This window comes from Cottoperca gobio, chromosome 3, assembly GCF_900634415.1.
Source record: "Cottoperca gobio chromosome 3, fCotGob3.1, whole genome shotgun sequence".
NCBI lineage: Eukaryota > Metazoa > Chordata > Actinopteri > Perciformes > Bovichtidae > Cottoperca > Cottoperca gobio.
Genome location: NC_041357.1, coordinates 14246244 through 14263037, shown reverse-complemented (window position 1 = coordinate 14263037; position 16794 = coordinate 14246244). Strand labels below are relative to the sequence as shown.

Genomic DNA, 16794 nt, shown 5'->3' with positions numbered 1-16794 from the left:
ATCAGGGTGCAGGGAAGCTCTTAAAGCATCACATTTCTCTCCCTTATTTCCTCTGCTGGTAGGATTAAGGTTTCATGCTGGTGTCGTGTTACAAGCTACTTCTGATGTTCCTTGGAAAGTCCAATCATTCCTATCTGAATAATCATGCAGCATTCTTTGTATAGATGATTTCCTGTGCTTGTTGTCACATAGTTTGGCAGTTATTGATTGATAAAGCCATGAGATCAAATGTGTTGTAAGCTGCCCTTTTGGTGGGAGGGGATATTTTATATAGGATTTAAATGTAAATCGACCATATTTCACACATCAAAGCTGTATTTATCGCACCTTTTTGCATTGTAATATTAACCTGCTCTGTTTAAAATGAATTAAATATCCAATTCTTTAATTGATCTGAAGCCTTTGGCTCATTTATACATCTATCCATTGTTTGTTTGGGTAATTTATCGAAAATCAGTTTGGAGCAACAAAATGAATAGGTTTCAAATTGAACCAGTGGGAAGCTGTGAACCAATCACAGGCAGAGCTGAATTCAATGAGATAACACAGTCAGCTATAGTGATGCAGCGAACAATAAACTTAGCCCACTTCGGAAAGGAGAGATCATTTCAATTTCTTTTCCTTCTGTATTGTCTTGAATCGGATCAAGTTGTTGCTAAAATCAGAGCCTTTATTGGTGGATGTAGCTGCTAAAGTTTCATTATAAGAGACTGGATTCATACTATGTTTCTTATCAGTGGAGAGAAACTAGTTACATTTCAATACCGTTGCAGAATTACAATTAAATGTCTCTGTAATAAGTTACTGTCATTAAATTACAGTTACTATTCAAAATGTCAGTGACTACAAAGTGTTTTTGGCAAAAAGCTTATATGTATTAAAATAACATTAATGATCTGTTTCAATCTTAATTCAAGTTATATTGAAGAACTTTTAATAAAAGGTTCACATCATCAGTGTTGAGTACTGTTGTGCGCTCCACACTGCCTGGTTTGAGTTTATGTTTTTATGCCTGTTCAGCTTTATTTCCCAGTTTAAAATATTTGTTAGAAAAGTAATCAAAAAGTAATGAACTTCAATAAGTTACATGACTTTAATGAAGTGATAAAAAATAGTTGTATTACTTTTTACATTCTTAAGAGGGTAACTAGTCATCTGTAACCTATTGCAAAGTAACCTTCTCAACACTTATAAAGTTGTATTTAGAGACAACATAATATATACCTTCCTAATGTAGGTTAGGTCAGTCTGGATCCTAAAGGCCATATAGAAACTATGTAAACCCCTGACAAGGAAGCACATCCTGGTTACGACTGCTGAGTGTATTGAATTGTGTCGAGGTAGAAAGAGGTCCTGTGGGTGTGGAGAGGGAGGGGCCGAGGAATGTGAATGATTATCTGCCCCTTCCTCAGCCACTGAGGAATGAGGGAATTTGAAATTCTCGTCGATGACCTGTCTGGCCCTTCAGTGTGATAACCCGTTACACTACTGGATCAGATTGTACGAGCTGTTCTGCTGGATTGGCAGCTGCCTGGCTGGAAGACATGAAGCCAGCAGAGGAGCTTTTTCTCAAGGCCTGTGACGGTGTGGTTTGGCTCAGAATGTGTGGCTCCTCAGGGAATAATGAAATGCTTGCATGTTGAAATATGAGAAACCACACAAACATCACAGCCGTTTTCATTCTTTTTCAGTCTTGAAAGAGAGATGCTGTATATTATATCAGTTCTGTTTTCTTTTCTCAAGATGACACTGGTGCAGTGAGTGATACAAGGCAAGGTCAGGGTGCATCTTTACATTCATTTTAAAGTGAAAATGTAATTTCCTATATAGAAATATAGACTGAAATATCCCACATGTGATGTTAGTTGTACCACCAGACTCCTTAGAAATCCATTGACGCACTTATATCATTCAAAAAGATAGTATAGTAGTAGCTCTAAACTGTATCCGAATAAGTTTTCACTTAATACATACTCTTAATAGCAGGTAAAAAAAGATTGAAGCAAGTTTGACCAAAATAAGTAAATAAACCCAATATGAAAACAACATCAAAGGAAACTCTAGATTTATATCTTTTCCAGACACAATATCATAAATATCAAGATGAAATGTTATCAGAAGATTAAACAGTAATTGTAAATGTGTATTTTATTCAGTTTTTCTTACAATCTAAAAGCATTTTAACGTCTATCTATTTATCTCTATCTGCATCTATTTAAAATATGTTTAATGTAAAAACTGCAGATGTTTCACTCCTCAATGAAATTATACTTAAACATAACATTTTAAAAGAGCCTATTTTGCAGAGAATTGGAGAAAACAGAACAAGATAAAATGAGATAAGATAAGATATGATAAGATAAGATAACTTAACATATAATTAAACATAGTTTATCATTCTTCTTATTAATTTAAAATATAGTACAAAAATGGAAATCATGGAAGATTTTCGTATTATTGTACTTTATATTATTCAAGATTCATTTGATTTATTATCATATGCACAACAATTACAGTAGTTGCCAATAGAAATCTTGGTTCTCAGGCTCCCTCCAACATTATGTAGATATAAAAAAAGAAAGATTATAAGACATACAATATTGCAAGTTAATGTATAGGGCCAAAATAAACATAAATAAAATATAAAATAATATAAATGTGTGATGGACAGTATTGCAAATGAATAAACTGAAAGTTCACAGAAATGTATTAAATGCATGCATGATGAGAAGAAATACATTTAAGTATATATACACAGAGGTGTAAACAGTTTGTAAAATGTTACTGTATTTGACTGCAGATAGTTTTAGATGAGCAGTATTAGTAGTAGTAATCATGTAGCAGCAGCAGTAGCAGTAGATGTAAATGTGGCGCCCCCTTGTGTCTAGACTTTGCAGTTGCCAGTCGGGCGACAACAAAACACATCATCAGTGCGACGGAAGCAGTTTCTCTAAAACAGGACAAGAATCTGGCTGATTCATTGTTGGTTTGACTCGACTGAAAAAAGAAACACAGACTTTTCTAAAAACCCGAACTATCTGACATCAGGTAAGTACACCTAGAGCTTTAACACAGTCAGTAGCTTCCATAAAACACGGTGAGATGGAATCAGTGTTAATAATTTGTTGCTGTTTGTCTTGTGCGAGATGACAGGCTTAGCATGTGGAAGCTAACATCAAGCTAACATCAAGCTAACTGCTAGTTAAAGAACAGATTCATGACACTCTTATGCTAAATGTCGTTGTTGTTTTTGAAGGTAAACACAATAAGTCATAATTGAAATAAATGATCAACTTGTCGTTGTCCGACTCTTTATGCCATGTTTGCGTGACTATGGGTAAATGAGCTAACTGAAGCTAACTAGCGGCTAACTTCAGTTTTATTCAGGATTTCTTAGGGTCCTCAAACACTCCACTTAGTTTTGCTAAATTGAATTCCACAGTATCAGGGTGTAAAAGACACGAAACATAACACCAATAAAAACAATTGTCAATATAATAACGAATCTAAATTATAATTTCAACAAAATCAAGGCCAGTCGACCAATTTGTGTATATAACGTTGATGAAACGCTAGTTATTATGATTAAAACGGGAAAACTCGTTTTTAAACCCAAAGCTGACCGGCTAGCCACCAGTTAATAGCTATATACTGTTTGTCAATACGTTTTTACTTTATGTGAACACAACCACAAGGGAAACTCAGAGATTTTATCATTAGAAATAACAAAATTAAACTTATCAAAAGTCAAAACATCTGAAATGTGTGTGTGTATATATATATATATATATATGATCCATTTAAAGAGCAAAAGAACACTAATTCCACTACCTGTGCCATATCTATTGTGAAAATTAAAGGTATCTCTCTGATATCTGATAATTGCACAGGTCAGCTGTATAGTTTGAGTGCAAACTAATGACTTTGTTGTGTTGGCTCATCAGATCTCGATATGGACCGGCTGCTGAGGCTTGGAGGTGGAATGCCAGGGCTTGGCCAGGTAACACAAAGTTTGAATTGTCTGTCGATAAAGAACATAAATAAAGGTTTCTAATGGTTCCTAGCAATAGTTCCATGGTTCAGCAGAAATTAAAGTACCAGGGCTCCCGTACAAAGTCTGAGTCCTTACTGCAACGGCAGTCTGCTGCATGTCGTCCCCTCTCTCTCCCCATTCCTGCCTCCAATGAAGAATATGTTTATAAATCATAAATATAAGTCCCTCCCAGAATCTTACCCTAACTTTATTCACACCAAAACCACCCATCTTTAAACTTACCCAAACCATTTTATACTTTTATACCTTGAAATTTAATTTAAGATTAAATGTATCAATGCTTGTACGTTTAAAATGACCAGATAAGATTAAAAAAAATATTGGTAGGCCAAACTGGAAACCCTTCTGCCCATAAACATTGCTGGGATCCCTGATTGTGTCAAGAATGTGCCCAGTATTTCCTACTTAATTAATTAATTAATTAATTGTGTTTTATTCATACCTATTAATAATTTTAATTCTAATAATAATAATAAAAGTATATTTGCTTGAATCCTAAAGCAGTCTCGCATCCTGACACACAAATGTCACGTCAAGCCCAGAGTCTTACTGTAGTGTACCACAGGATTAAAAGCAAAGTTATAACCCAATATACATTTAATGCCTTACAATTCTAAACCATAATTAATCTGAGTAACTGATATATTTGAAAGGTTTTACCTGATAAAAAAAATCTGCTTTGACTCCTCAGGGCCCCCCAACAGATGCACCTGCTGTGGACACGGCAGAGCAGGTTTACATCTCCTCTCTGGCCCTGCTCAAGGTAATCGCAAATCATCTGCACTAAACATTTTCTTTGTTATAGTGGTTATAAATTCATTTATGTATATAAAATAACACTTTCCTCTCCTCTTCATTAGATGTTGAAGCATGGGCGCGCTGGTGTACCAATGGAGGTCATGGGATTGATGCTGGGAGAATTTGTTGATGACTACACAGTGCGAGTGATTGATGTGTTTGCCATGCCCCAATCAGGAACTGTATGTATATTCCCTAATACTGAGATTATGCCTGCTAGACTTTTTCTTGTTTTGATATGTAGTTGGGCATTAAATGCCTTGGATGTGTGCTGATTTTGATCATTTTTATGAAAAAGTGGACTGTGCTAATTTCTGCCATGGTTCTTAATTATTGAATTAATCTTGTCTACCCCACAGGGCGTGAGTGTTGAAGCGGTGGACCCTGTGTTCCAGGCCAAGATGTTGGACATGCTGAAGCAGACCGGCAGGTAAACACAAATCTAGTCTCAATACTTGGAATAATACTCAGTGTTTACTAACATTAGTTTAGTAGTTTGATGAAACCTCACTTTGATTAATAAACAACACATTTCTAGGTAAAATTTGGACCTTTTTATGGTATGCCTTCTACATACGTTTGTTGTCTTCCACCCTTGTTGCTCATCAGACCAGAGATGGTGGTGGGATGGTACCACAGTCACCCGGGTTTTGGCTGTTGGTTGTCTGGCGTGGACATCAACACGCAGCAGAGCTTCGAGGCCCTGTCAGAGCGAGCCGTCGCTGTGGTGGTTGATCCCATTCAGAGCGTCAAAGGAAAGGTAAAGATGTCTGCTTGCTGCAGAAGAACCTTGTTACTCAGTAGTTTTCATTTGAGGTGCATTATACAAGATTTAGAAATAACTATTCAGTAAACTGGTTTCATGTGCGGCTGCCGTCCTCCACAGGTTGTTATTGATGCCTTCAGATTGATCAACGCCAACATGATGGTGTTGGGTCACGAACCAAGACAGACCACATCCAACCTGGGTCATCTGAACAAACCCTCTATCCAGGTAACGCATTGTACACGACACCTCCACCTCCGTTCGAGGTAGATATCTTCTAAAATGCCTCGAGGTGGTCGGGAGATGGTTTCCCCATCTCTGAACAATACTTCCCCGTAAAGATGAGCAAAGATTCATCGTAATTGTTTGACAATCAGCGGATCCCTCACTTTATCGTCGTATCAGAGACCATCTTGTTATGAGAGTAAACTTGGCTTAATGTCAAACCTCTTTAATGTGACCCAATGCTCCGATACCATCAAACATCCAAACATGATTGCTTCACAATAAAGTAGTGGAATATTAATTCTAATGTTTGGGAGTTTTCCTCCAGCACCTAAAGGTTATGCATGTTATTTGTTCATATATTTAACTTTTAGGTTTCTTGTGTTTTCAGGCTCTGATTCATGGACTTAACAGACACTACTACTCCATCACCATCAATTACAGGAAAAACGAACTGGAGCAAAAGGTTTGAGGAAACACTTATCACAGAATCATTTATTATCAGTGATTTTATTAATAGAGCATAAACAGAGTTGCTTTTGTTGTTCTTCAGATGCTGTTGAACCTGCATAAGAAGAGCTGGATGGAGGGCCTGACCCTGCAGGACTACAGTGAGCACTGCAAGCTCAATGAGACCATCGTCAAGGAAATGCTGGAGCTGGCCAAGAACTACAACAAGGTGCATCTTTTTAGACCTTGTCCAACAATCTTAAAATCCTCTAGAAACCACATATTCATCTCCTCAGAGAGCTAATGTCCTTTAAAAACGTCACAAAAAGGAATAAGTGCTCCAGTTTGCATTATTTAACGATTATATTTGGTTTATAATGTATGAATACATTTTTATAACCTTTTTTTATAATGACGTATTTAATTGATTTAATTGAATTGAGTAGGTTTGTCTTTAAAAAAAAACCAATGTATAGACTCATACAAAATAACGTCTCATCACTTATGACCAACTAGAAATGTGTGGCGCTGTCTGTATCTGCAGAGACCCTCTGGCTGTATTTTCTCTTTTCCTTGTGTTTCGGACGTTTCTGGGCGTCTAACTATAAAAACGTAGCGACCAGGTGCCAGATCGTAAGCACGCATCAACGAGGAAGTGTCAAAAATGGTGGACACGGCACCAAAAAAACACAAATATATCGAGGCAAAGCGAGCATGGCTAGTTCCACAACGAGAGTGAATCTGGGCTTAACTTTCAGCCGCTGGCAAGCAATGTAACCCTCGTTGAGCTGGGCCGGAGGGGCCAACTTTGAATGCTGTTTACAAACCACAACTGACAAAACCTACTCATTGTGCCTTTAAGTATTCTTGGTTATCACAGAGGTTAAAGGACACAAACAATCCTTGATCTATCTTTTAATTCAAAGGCACACACTTGTGCAGCAGTCGGAGAAATGCTTAGCTACTTTCTGCTGTGTGGCTCTTCAGGATTCCACCCTCAACTCTCATCGTCCCAAAGCTGGTGCTTAACTGGTGCACACACGCACTCTGTATGTCCCTTGGACAGCATTCTTAGGGTCTTGCAAGACCTAAAAAATACATATAGTATTTCTGCAATGCAAAACATTCAAAAAGTGTTACGCAATATTAAGACAGTGTCGTGTTTCCACCTCAGGCTGTTGAAGAGGAGGACAAAATGACCCCAGAGCAGCTGGCAATCAAGAATGTTGGAAAGCAGGTAACGATGACATTTCAGATAAAACATTTATGTATACATGTTTTACTTTTCTTTGTTCGTATGACAAACTGCTTTAATGTCAGTGTTTGTTGATTAGAGGTAATACGGTCAATAACAGAGTCAGGTTGTAGTACAGGCAGAGACTTCATGAAAGCAGAGATCCGGTTACTTTGTCCTTAAAGTTTCCTGAAACCAATCACATCTCATTGTTGATTCGTCCTTATGTTCTCTCCTTGCAGGATCCCAAGAGGCACTTGGAGGAGCACGTAGACGTTTTAATGACATCCAACATTGTTCAGTGCCTAGCTGCCATGTTGGATACTGTAGTCTTCCAGTGATCCTGTGTGTATAACTGTTAATATTGCAACTCTTGTTTTCTTTTATATAAAATAAATGTATGAATGAAATGAAGATGGGTGGTTCCTTATTTTACTATCCAAGCAGTAAGTTGCATAATTCTGGCAGTGCACAATGTTTTCTGCTGAAAATATTGTATTTAGTTTTTTGTTTCTTCATTGAGCGATTCATTAGATTTGTATCTAGTGTTTTAGTGTTTATCTGGCTGCATTGACAATTCTTTAAAAGGGGGAAAACTACCGGTACTTATTCAGTTGGTGTTACTCCTTTGTTCTTTAGAAGGTCTTGTAGGGAAATTTATTTAAAGCTGCATCAGCTCTTCTTCATGTGATACCCATCCTAACCACTGGATGGTGCAAGAGTTGCAAGTTAAAAACGTGATCATGTTATTTTGCAACACAGCGATGCATAAGGAAAGGTAGTTGTAGCTTAGTCCGTTATGCTACACACGGAAAACATGACTGAACAGAACAAAAACTGTAGTAGAAGTGCATTCCTGAAGCATTTTCATCAACATGGAAAACATCAAATCACAATAACTTTCATGCTCATACGGGCTTGTTCATTTAATTTGAAGGTGATCTACTTGAAGATTTTATACAATGTTTCAGTCCTGAGCTGTAACATCCTAAACAGACTTTCCGGGATTATCTGACAGTTTAGTGGTGTAACAGTTGGCAAACTGCACTGATTCCTTTGCCAAAATATAAGATAACATAAAAATATCCTTAACTGTGTCCACTACATACTTTAATGTTCCACTTTGGCAGGACCTACTGTACTGTACTTCCTCTGCTGGCCGTGTCTCAATATCAAAATAAGGATTCCTTCCTCTTTATTTGTCACTGATGTTAGCACAAATGTATTATGAGTGCTGATAACCTTTTGCCCTGTTTGAAAAAAATCTTATCAGCAAATTGATAATTTCTTTCAGCGAAGTTACGCATGAAATTCTGAAGTGAGTAATAAGCAATGAGGATATGAAAGAGGAATTTAATCCTAAATAGTTCTGCTGAATTGCATCTTTTGAATATTCTTTTCATGAAGGAAGACGTAGGAAGGTAAAGACCTTAACCTGACACATAACATATAATCTTTACTTGTGGGGTTTGGTCTGAACAGAAGATGCTACTCAAACAGAACAGATTAAAAGTCTCCAGGATGGGCAGAAATCGCCTTTATTCCAATACCACCGTCCAAAGGAGCATGTGCAGATTATCAGCAACAGTTTATCCAACTGAGTGTTTTCTTGTGAGAGGAGCCATGTTCTCATAGTGGGAGCTGAGCCTAACAGCCAATATCCCTCTTAGTTTATTACAGTTTAAAGACAAAATGTCTCCATAATGGGTTCACAGGATCTCAGCCAGAGATGGAGCTCGTATTGCAGTAACTCCAGTGACGGCAGAGAACATGGAGCATATGGTGTATCTCCACCCTGTCCAGTATATACTTACTAGACAGAGAGTTATGCCAGATGTGGCCCCCTGCCATTACATCGACCTAAAGGGTCTTCAGGTTACATCATTTTTTTAAATCTTTGCAACCCACACAGGAGGAAATTGGCTTTCTCTTAGTGCACACTCTGAAAAATGTGAAAATATTGGGCTGTGAAATGAAACACCTTTCCTCAGGCCATTTGGGAATGACAACATGGGTCCCACCATATTTCATAAGGAACATTCATAACCTCAGAGTTGAGAAATAATTGTCAAAAAAGTTGAAATTCCAGGATGTATATTAAATGTAAGGTATTCTACGATTGACTGGGTTGTATCAACATTGCAGAGGTATAAAAGTGCTGATTTTAAAATCAATCAAACTTTTATACATTATACAGTATATATTAGGACAATACTTTGTTCAGTAAAACGATCAGGGTGTGAGGCTCACGTTAATGATGGATTATGACTAAATGATAGCTTCTACTGCTTTGCATACATTAAAAACACTGAAGAAAGTCCTCAATTACAAATAAAAGTCATGCATTCAACTTTACTTAAGTGAAAACAGAAGTATTATCAGTAAAATGTACATAAGTATGACAGATACAAATATTCATTTTGCAGAATGACCCTTTTACAGTATTAGTTATGTTGTGACATTATTGGATTGACACATACTATATATCATAAGACTATAAAAGTACTGCGATTGAAAACAGTCATTTGTATCTAATAATGTTTTTCCACAAGAAAAGTTGAATCACTCAATTAAAACATTCTTCCTCTCAACCACTCCTTCTCTCACTGAAGAATCTAGAAATATGCAAATGCAAAGTTTTTACTTTCCTGAAAAGTCCATTTTCAGTGATTGTGCTCCTAGAAGTTTCACACTTTCCGCCCTTCAGCAGATGAATGTGAAAACAGCCTTCTCGAGTCAAACTCATATAAATAAAGCACTTTAATCATTCTGCACAGTAAAAGTCAAACAGCCAAGTGAATCAACAATAAGCATAACACGTTTTTTAAATGGAGGGTGGACAGTTTGGTGCGGCTCATATAAATGATTATGTGACACTAAAATGTATGTGAAAGTATATTTGTTGGGCTAACTATAAGCTTACGGTGCTGATGTCTTTACAGTGAAAGTTGATGAAAATGCAACTTGAAGATAGTACATTAAAATAGTAGATTCTCAGTGATTGCATGATGGATGTTTTAGAGTTTACCTCCAAAAACCAGGAAGCTCAGAAGGGCCATATAAAGCCTGTCTGTATGTACACATGAGTTTGTGTACTTATGGGTCACCTCCATTGTGTGTTTTATAGTGCTGAATCATCATAGAAGTATTTTCATTCTGGTCAGCTGAAATCATGGTGACATTTTCAGACATGGTCTATCCTGTTGGAAATGTCAGGAGATGTCTCACTGAGATTACAGACTCAAGTGAACCCAGCGTGCGTCCTGCACAGAAGAAGTGTGGGACAACAGCAACACAATGTTATCTTTCCAGGGCCGTGATACGAGACTTCCCCTCAGAAAACTTTAGTGTAGCACACAAGTCTGAACCAGCTTGTTTTGTGCTGGGTCTCTTTCTGGAAGCAGGATAGGATAAGCCTCACCTTTGCTTTCTTCTCCTTCGATGAGTGTGGAGGTTTGCTGCCACTCTATGGTTTTAAGTGCATGTCCAGCTGATCCTATGGGGTTTGACTGGAGACTCACTACTGCTCTCAGTCAGACATCTTTCCTCCACCTGGACAAATCTATCAGTCTTTTCTCCTACTCATTGCATCATTGCATAGAGGCCCCAAATGAGAACCAACTGCTCTCGCCTTCGTAGCACTCATTTTCAAAGGAGTGTTTTGCTCCCTGCTTTCCTCTTGTGGCAAACCACTTCCAAGCAGATGAGTTAAAGGGAGGCTGTAAACAAGACAGCGGCTTTAATAAACGCTGGTCCTGTTTGGTGTGGTTTAAGAGGACAGATCACTCCCATGAGGCCACAGCCAAGTATACACAAGACCCATGCCCCGCCTAAGTGGACTGGAGCCAGATGAGTTTTGGCTTTTTGAGTGTGTGCTCTAACTGATGAACAGTTAATAGGGTCATAAAATGTCAACCATCACAGCTTGAAAAATGCAGAAAAGCACATTTTTGTCTTTGTGAAGTGTTAACAATTCTTTGTTACAGAGTGTTGTTGGGTTTAAAAGTTCATTCTTGACCTCTAAAACAGCTGTTGACAAAACAATCCCCCTTCACCATCCACTTATTAGCTGTTCTGGAGCTTTTGATCCTATCACCCGATCTTTACCAGAACATGGTGTTTTTGTTGTTGTTGGTTTTGGATGTTGGTCGCTCTTGTCCACCACTTTGGTCCAGACTGACGTATCTCGACAACAATGGATGGAGTGCCAAAACATTATGTAAATCCAAGTTTCACAGCGGATGAATCTTCGTGACTTTTATGATCCCCTAACTTTTCCTCTAGCGCCACCATGAGGTTGTGGTTTGGAGTGAAATGTCTCAGCAACCTGTGAATGGATTGGTATCAAATTTGGTACACACATTCATACCCCAAAAGCATAAATTGTACTACTTTGGTGAAACTCTTTTTAAAAATCTGTCCAGTACTTTAGTTTATGAGCAAATACCTGCAAAACTAACAACATCCCCATCAGCCTCAGCTGTACTTTGTGTTTTGTGCTAATTAGCAAATATTAGCATGCTTACATGCTTAACTAAGATGGTGAACATGTTTAACATTCTACCTGCTCAACATCTGTATGTTTATATTGTCAATGTGAGCATGTTAGCAATGCAGATATTAGCATTTAGCTCAGAGCATGACTGTACCTCCGTAGGCTACAGCCACACAGAGCAGCTAGCGTGGCTGTAAACTCTGCAGACAAACGCAACTAATGTATAGATCGGAGACTGTTTTGTGACATTCTCTTTTTTTTTCACACTAATTTGGGTGCAGGGAGTGTGCAAACTGGACTGCTAAAAAGTGTGAGTATTTCTACTGCTTCATCGTTGCACATGTATATGAATGTGTACATGTGTTTATGGTGTACTCTGCACATCTGGAGAAGCATTTCTTTGGGGTGATAAACACTTAACCCAGATCTGCTTTCACACATGGAGCACTTTCTCCATCCCAACTGTAGTTCACTTTTCCCCAATGCCCTTTAAATGTAACCAAGCAAAGTAAGTGTTGACCGTTTGGGCATTTTAGTGTAACACAATCTTTCAGACAGCTGTGTTGTATCTGCTTAGAGCCTGACTCCCTTCTTGTGAACCCTTTCCCGTCAGTCAGAGTGCCCTTAACCCGCAAAGATCTTCACTCTCGCAACACATCTGCTCGGCCAAAGAATAAACAGATCTGCACTCTCTGCTTTAGTTCAGCTCAGGGCTGAAGGGCGGGTCCTACCTGCAGTGTTTTTTGGCGAATACTAATGTATACAACATGTGAAAAATGGTGCCTACTACTGTAAGAGGGGGCATGACATATCGGATATGTGGACTGCATTTGTGTGTGACTGAAGACTTGGACCATAGTCTGAACAACCAGTAATCGTCTGCAGAGCCACATCCAACAAGACCCATTTATGAAATGGAAAGTATGGAAAGTAGTCATAATGCCTCTTGAATGCCAGTTCAATCCCATTTCACCTCAGGAATACTTGTGGTATAACTTTTATTTTGCTCCTTAAAATGGTGAATTAAAGCATGTAGATGTACTACTACTCTGTTACAGAATATTTTAAAGGGTAGGTAAGACAGAAAATGAGGATCCAAATGAGAAATAAATTGAGGGTGTGGTGATATGAAAAGGTTAAAAACACATCATCAATAAAATATCAAATAATTAGAAAAGTTTTCCCTTATTCATTTTCCTCTACACAAACAAGTTATCTTGGGATCCTCTGATATGTACTTAGTAAAGCAGTGTACAGTAGTAAAGTCACAGTGCAGACAGTATGTTGGTCGCTCTTGTCGTGGCCTTATATGACAGAGTGATGGGCTCTGACCCCCACCCGTCAGTATGAAGATGATTGATGTATTCTGTTGTCTGGACTCAAAGCTGGCTCTGCCTCTGTCCTGCTAAGGAGACTCTTCTCTTAGAGTTCTAACAAAACAAACAGTACGTAAATGTTTGGTTTAGTCATTTGAGGACAAATGTTGGACTTCAACCAGTAAATTAGGACCAGTATGTTAAAAAATCTATACACTTGGTGTTCTCAATTGGATTTCTCTGCAGTTACTTTCAGTGTGATATTCTTCATTGAAAATAGATTAAAGAACCAATCCATAGTCTTTTTTAGCCATATAAATTTGAGGTATATTGACAAACAATTGAAGAGTTTAACTTCCAGATCAGAAAACATTAACAACTTGGAAAAAGGGATGACTGGTTGCTCTGTATCACAATTGTTCTGCCCTTACAGCGCGTATCCCTATGCGTAGCTAGACAGTTAGCTAACATTCAAAAGTCCTCCAATAAAGATGCAAGGTTTGCTTTCTTGACTTTACTGTTCTTCTTTTAGTTTGTAAAAAGACAAATAGTTTCCAAGGCTCAAGTGTCACAGACACAACACAGTTTACATGGGGTCTCTGCTCCACGTGTTGATCTCCGTGCTCTGTAAACAAAGATCCTAGCAAAGCAGCAAGCGCTCACTCGGACACGCCCCCATCAAACCAACAAACCAAGGAGCGCTCACTCTGAGCCAAAAAACATGCCCCAACTCTATAAACATAGAAATAGGCAGAACAACAACAACCGTAGATCAAAAATGTGTTGGGTGCTCTTGGAAAATGGGGGATAAACAGGAAGACAATCCAGCCACTTAAAAATATAAGAATAAGTAACAACAAGGAAGGAGATATTTAAAAGAATTTATTGTAGTGGCTAAATCATAAATTAAAAAAATCTGTTTTGTCAGGGCTTTCCATTGCCTTCCTGTTTATCACATTAACGACTTAGTTCTCGAAATAATCTCAACTCAAGGTCGGCTAACTTGCTTGTTCTTGAGATTTCGACCTCATCACACAGCCTCCATTGTCTTCACACGTTAAGTTGAGATCACTTTGTTGTTCAACTGGTGTTTCTCAAAACTCAAAATCGGTAACTTATTGTCTTGTGACTCCATACATTGAAAGACCTGTCAATCAATTTGGGACTGATCGCTGGCACTGGTCCCGTGTGGAGGTGACATCCTTTTGTTTATCTGGTTGCATCTGTAAGAGCTGGATCATTTGGGGTTAGGCCTGTACTTATAATGGGTGAGGTTGGGGCTAAGCCATTAGCAAATGCTTCAAATATATGCAGCCTCAAAACTCACTTATTCAAACTGGCCTATTCTCTGTAGTCTCATCATCCTGTGTCCTCTCCCCCTCTTCTCTTTCTTGCTTTCTTCATGTGTCTCCACCTTATCTCTGGTTTTGTTTGTCTGCTCTCCCTTCCATTGACCTACTAATTTGATCTCTTGTATTTTGTACGGTGTCCTTGGGTGTCTTGAAAGGTGCCTCCAAATAAAATGTATTATTATTATTATTATTATTATTATTATTATTATTATTATTATTATTATTATTATTATTATTATTATTATTATTATTATTATTATTATTATTATTATTAACTCTTTTAGTGTTGACATTTATGCTAACCTTTTGTACTATTATTTAAAGTATTTCAGCCTTTTTATATGTGTTCTAGTTTACACTTCAAGACAGGTAATGACTGCAAGTTGCCATTTGAGCTCTAGAATTTTGAGAAAACAAAAGGTTTTAGATTCTCAAAAAATCCAATTTGAATGCCAGTTTTTGTTGCATTCAGAAAAAGCGTTATGTAAAAGCAAAACCAGAGACAGAGAGAGGGGGGGACAGAGAGAGATGGAGAGAAAGAGGGAGAGAGAGGGAGACATAGAGAGAAAGAGGGAGAGAGGTAGAGAGAGAGGGAGAGAGGGAGAGAGAGGGAAAGAAAGAGGGAGAGAGAGGATGAGAAAGAGAGAAAGAGGGAGAGAGGGAGAGAGAGGAAGAGAGGTAGAGAGCGATTTGGCTTCTAGAAGCCATTAAAATAACTAATTTATTTATTTAGTATTATTTATAGATCCCAGTCTTTATTTGTATGTGGTTGTTGACACACCTTGAAGGATTAATAAAGTGAAGTGAATCATGTCATGTCATGAACACATGTGGGTTTAATGCAACAGTGTGGACGCGGAACTCTTTGTCCTCCGGGTTTTGTCAAACTGTGTGAAACTGCTGATTTCTGGGAAAAGGAAACACTGACTAACACTCCGTTTGTTTTCAGGCATGTGCTAAGGAGCTTGGGTTCTGCAGGGAAGGCCAGTGGCCAACATTCAGAGCTGTTGCTCTACCGACACACCATTTCTTATAATTATGTGAAGTCATCTCCCCATGTTTGCCCTCTTTGACTATGTTATGCATTGAAGCCATATGCTTCCAATCCGCAGGAGAGAGTCAAGAACAAATAAGCACAAGAATTTACCAGAACCTCTTATCTTCCACAGCACAGATAAACACAGCGCACCCCCCTCAGTGTTTGTTTAAATGTGTCTCTTGAGATATTGGAGAGACAAATGATGGAAGGGAATCAGTGGTGGAACTAAGTACAATGACTCAAGTACTGTATTTAGTACTTATACTTTACTTTAGTATTTCCATTTATGCTACTTTATACTTCTACTCCTCTACATCTCTGAGGAAATATTGTACTTTCACTCCACTACATGTATTGGACATCTTCAGTTACTTAGTAGATTCAGATTATTAATACAACATATAAATCAACAAATAAATTCCAATATATTATTAAAGGTTAAGATGCCCACAGTATAGAAAGTAATTAAATTAGCTCCTTCTTTGCCAGCGGCAACATTAAAGTGATGAAAACATTAATGCATCAATAATTATAGTTCATATTTAAGATTCTGAAATGGGCCATTCTGCATAATGAGTACGTTTGGTCCTTTAAGTTTAATTGGATGCTAATACTTTTGTACTTTTAAGTACAACTTTAAATGCAGAACTTTTACTTACTAGTAGCAGTATTTTCAGTTAGTATTGTTACTTTTAGTTAAGTAAAAGATCGGAGTACTTCTTCTACCAGTGAAGGAAAGGGTACGATAGCAAACAAATACACAAAGGCTGTCGGGAACATGTCATTTTAGCATCCGGGATTCATTCCCTAATGTTTTTATCAAGAAGCAAGATTTTTTGGGAAGCAAAGAAGATTAAAGCTCACTTTGTCCCCCCAGAGAGATGTATTTGCTCTTCTGTGTGTGTGTGTGTGTGTGTGTGTGTGTGTGTGTGTGTGTGTGTGTGTGTGTGTGTGTGTGTGTGTGTGTGTGTGTGTCCAGAGAGGTGTATTTGCTCTTCTGTCTGTGTGTGTGTGTGTGTGTGTGTGTGTGTGTGTGTGTGTGTGTGTGTGTGTGTGTGTGTGTGT

At 38.0% G+C, this 16794-nt stretch overlaps 1 protein-coding gene across 1 annotated transcript; it reads left to right on the top strand.

The window, feature by feature from the left end:
* The first annotated feature begins 2912 nt into the window (after positions 1–2912).
* psmd14 (proteasome 26S subunit, non-ATPase 14) lies at positions 2913–7941 on the top strand. The gene is made up of 11 exons (XM_029454399.1): positions 2913–3048; positions 3945–4000; positions 4746–4817; positions 4915–5034; positions 5212–5282; positions 5462–5612; positions 5739–5846; positions 6235–6309; positions 6397–6522; positions 7468–7530; positions 7770–7941. Exons 2-11 carry the CDS (start codon positions 3953–3955, stop codon positions 7866–7868), a joined length of 933 nt encoding a protein of 310 aa, XP_029310259.1. The 5' UTR covers positions 2913–3048; positions 3945–3952; the 3' UTR covers positions 7869–7941.
* Positions 7942–16794: the final 8853 nt, after the last annotated feature.

Coding starts and splice junctions, on each gene's coding strand:
- psmd14 (XM_029454399.1), top strand. CDS start 3,953: ATGGACCGGCTGCTGAGGCTTGGAGGTGGAATGCCAGGGCTTGGCCAG. Junction 6,523..7,467: donor TGGCCAAGAACTACAACAAG/GTGCATCTTTTT, acceptor TTTCCACCTCAG/GCTGTTGAAGAGGAGGACAA. Junction 7,531..7,769: donor TCAAGAATGTTGGAAAGCAG/GTAACGATGACA, acceptor CTCTCCTTGCAG/GATCCCAAGAGGCACTTGGA.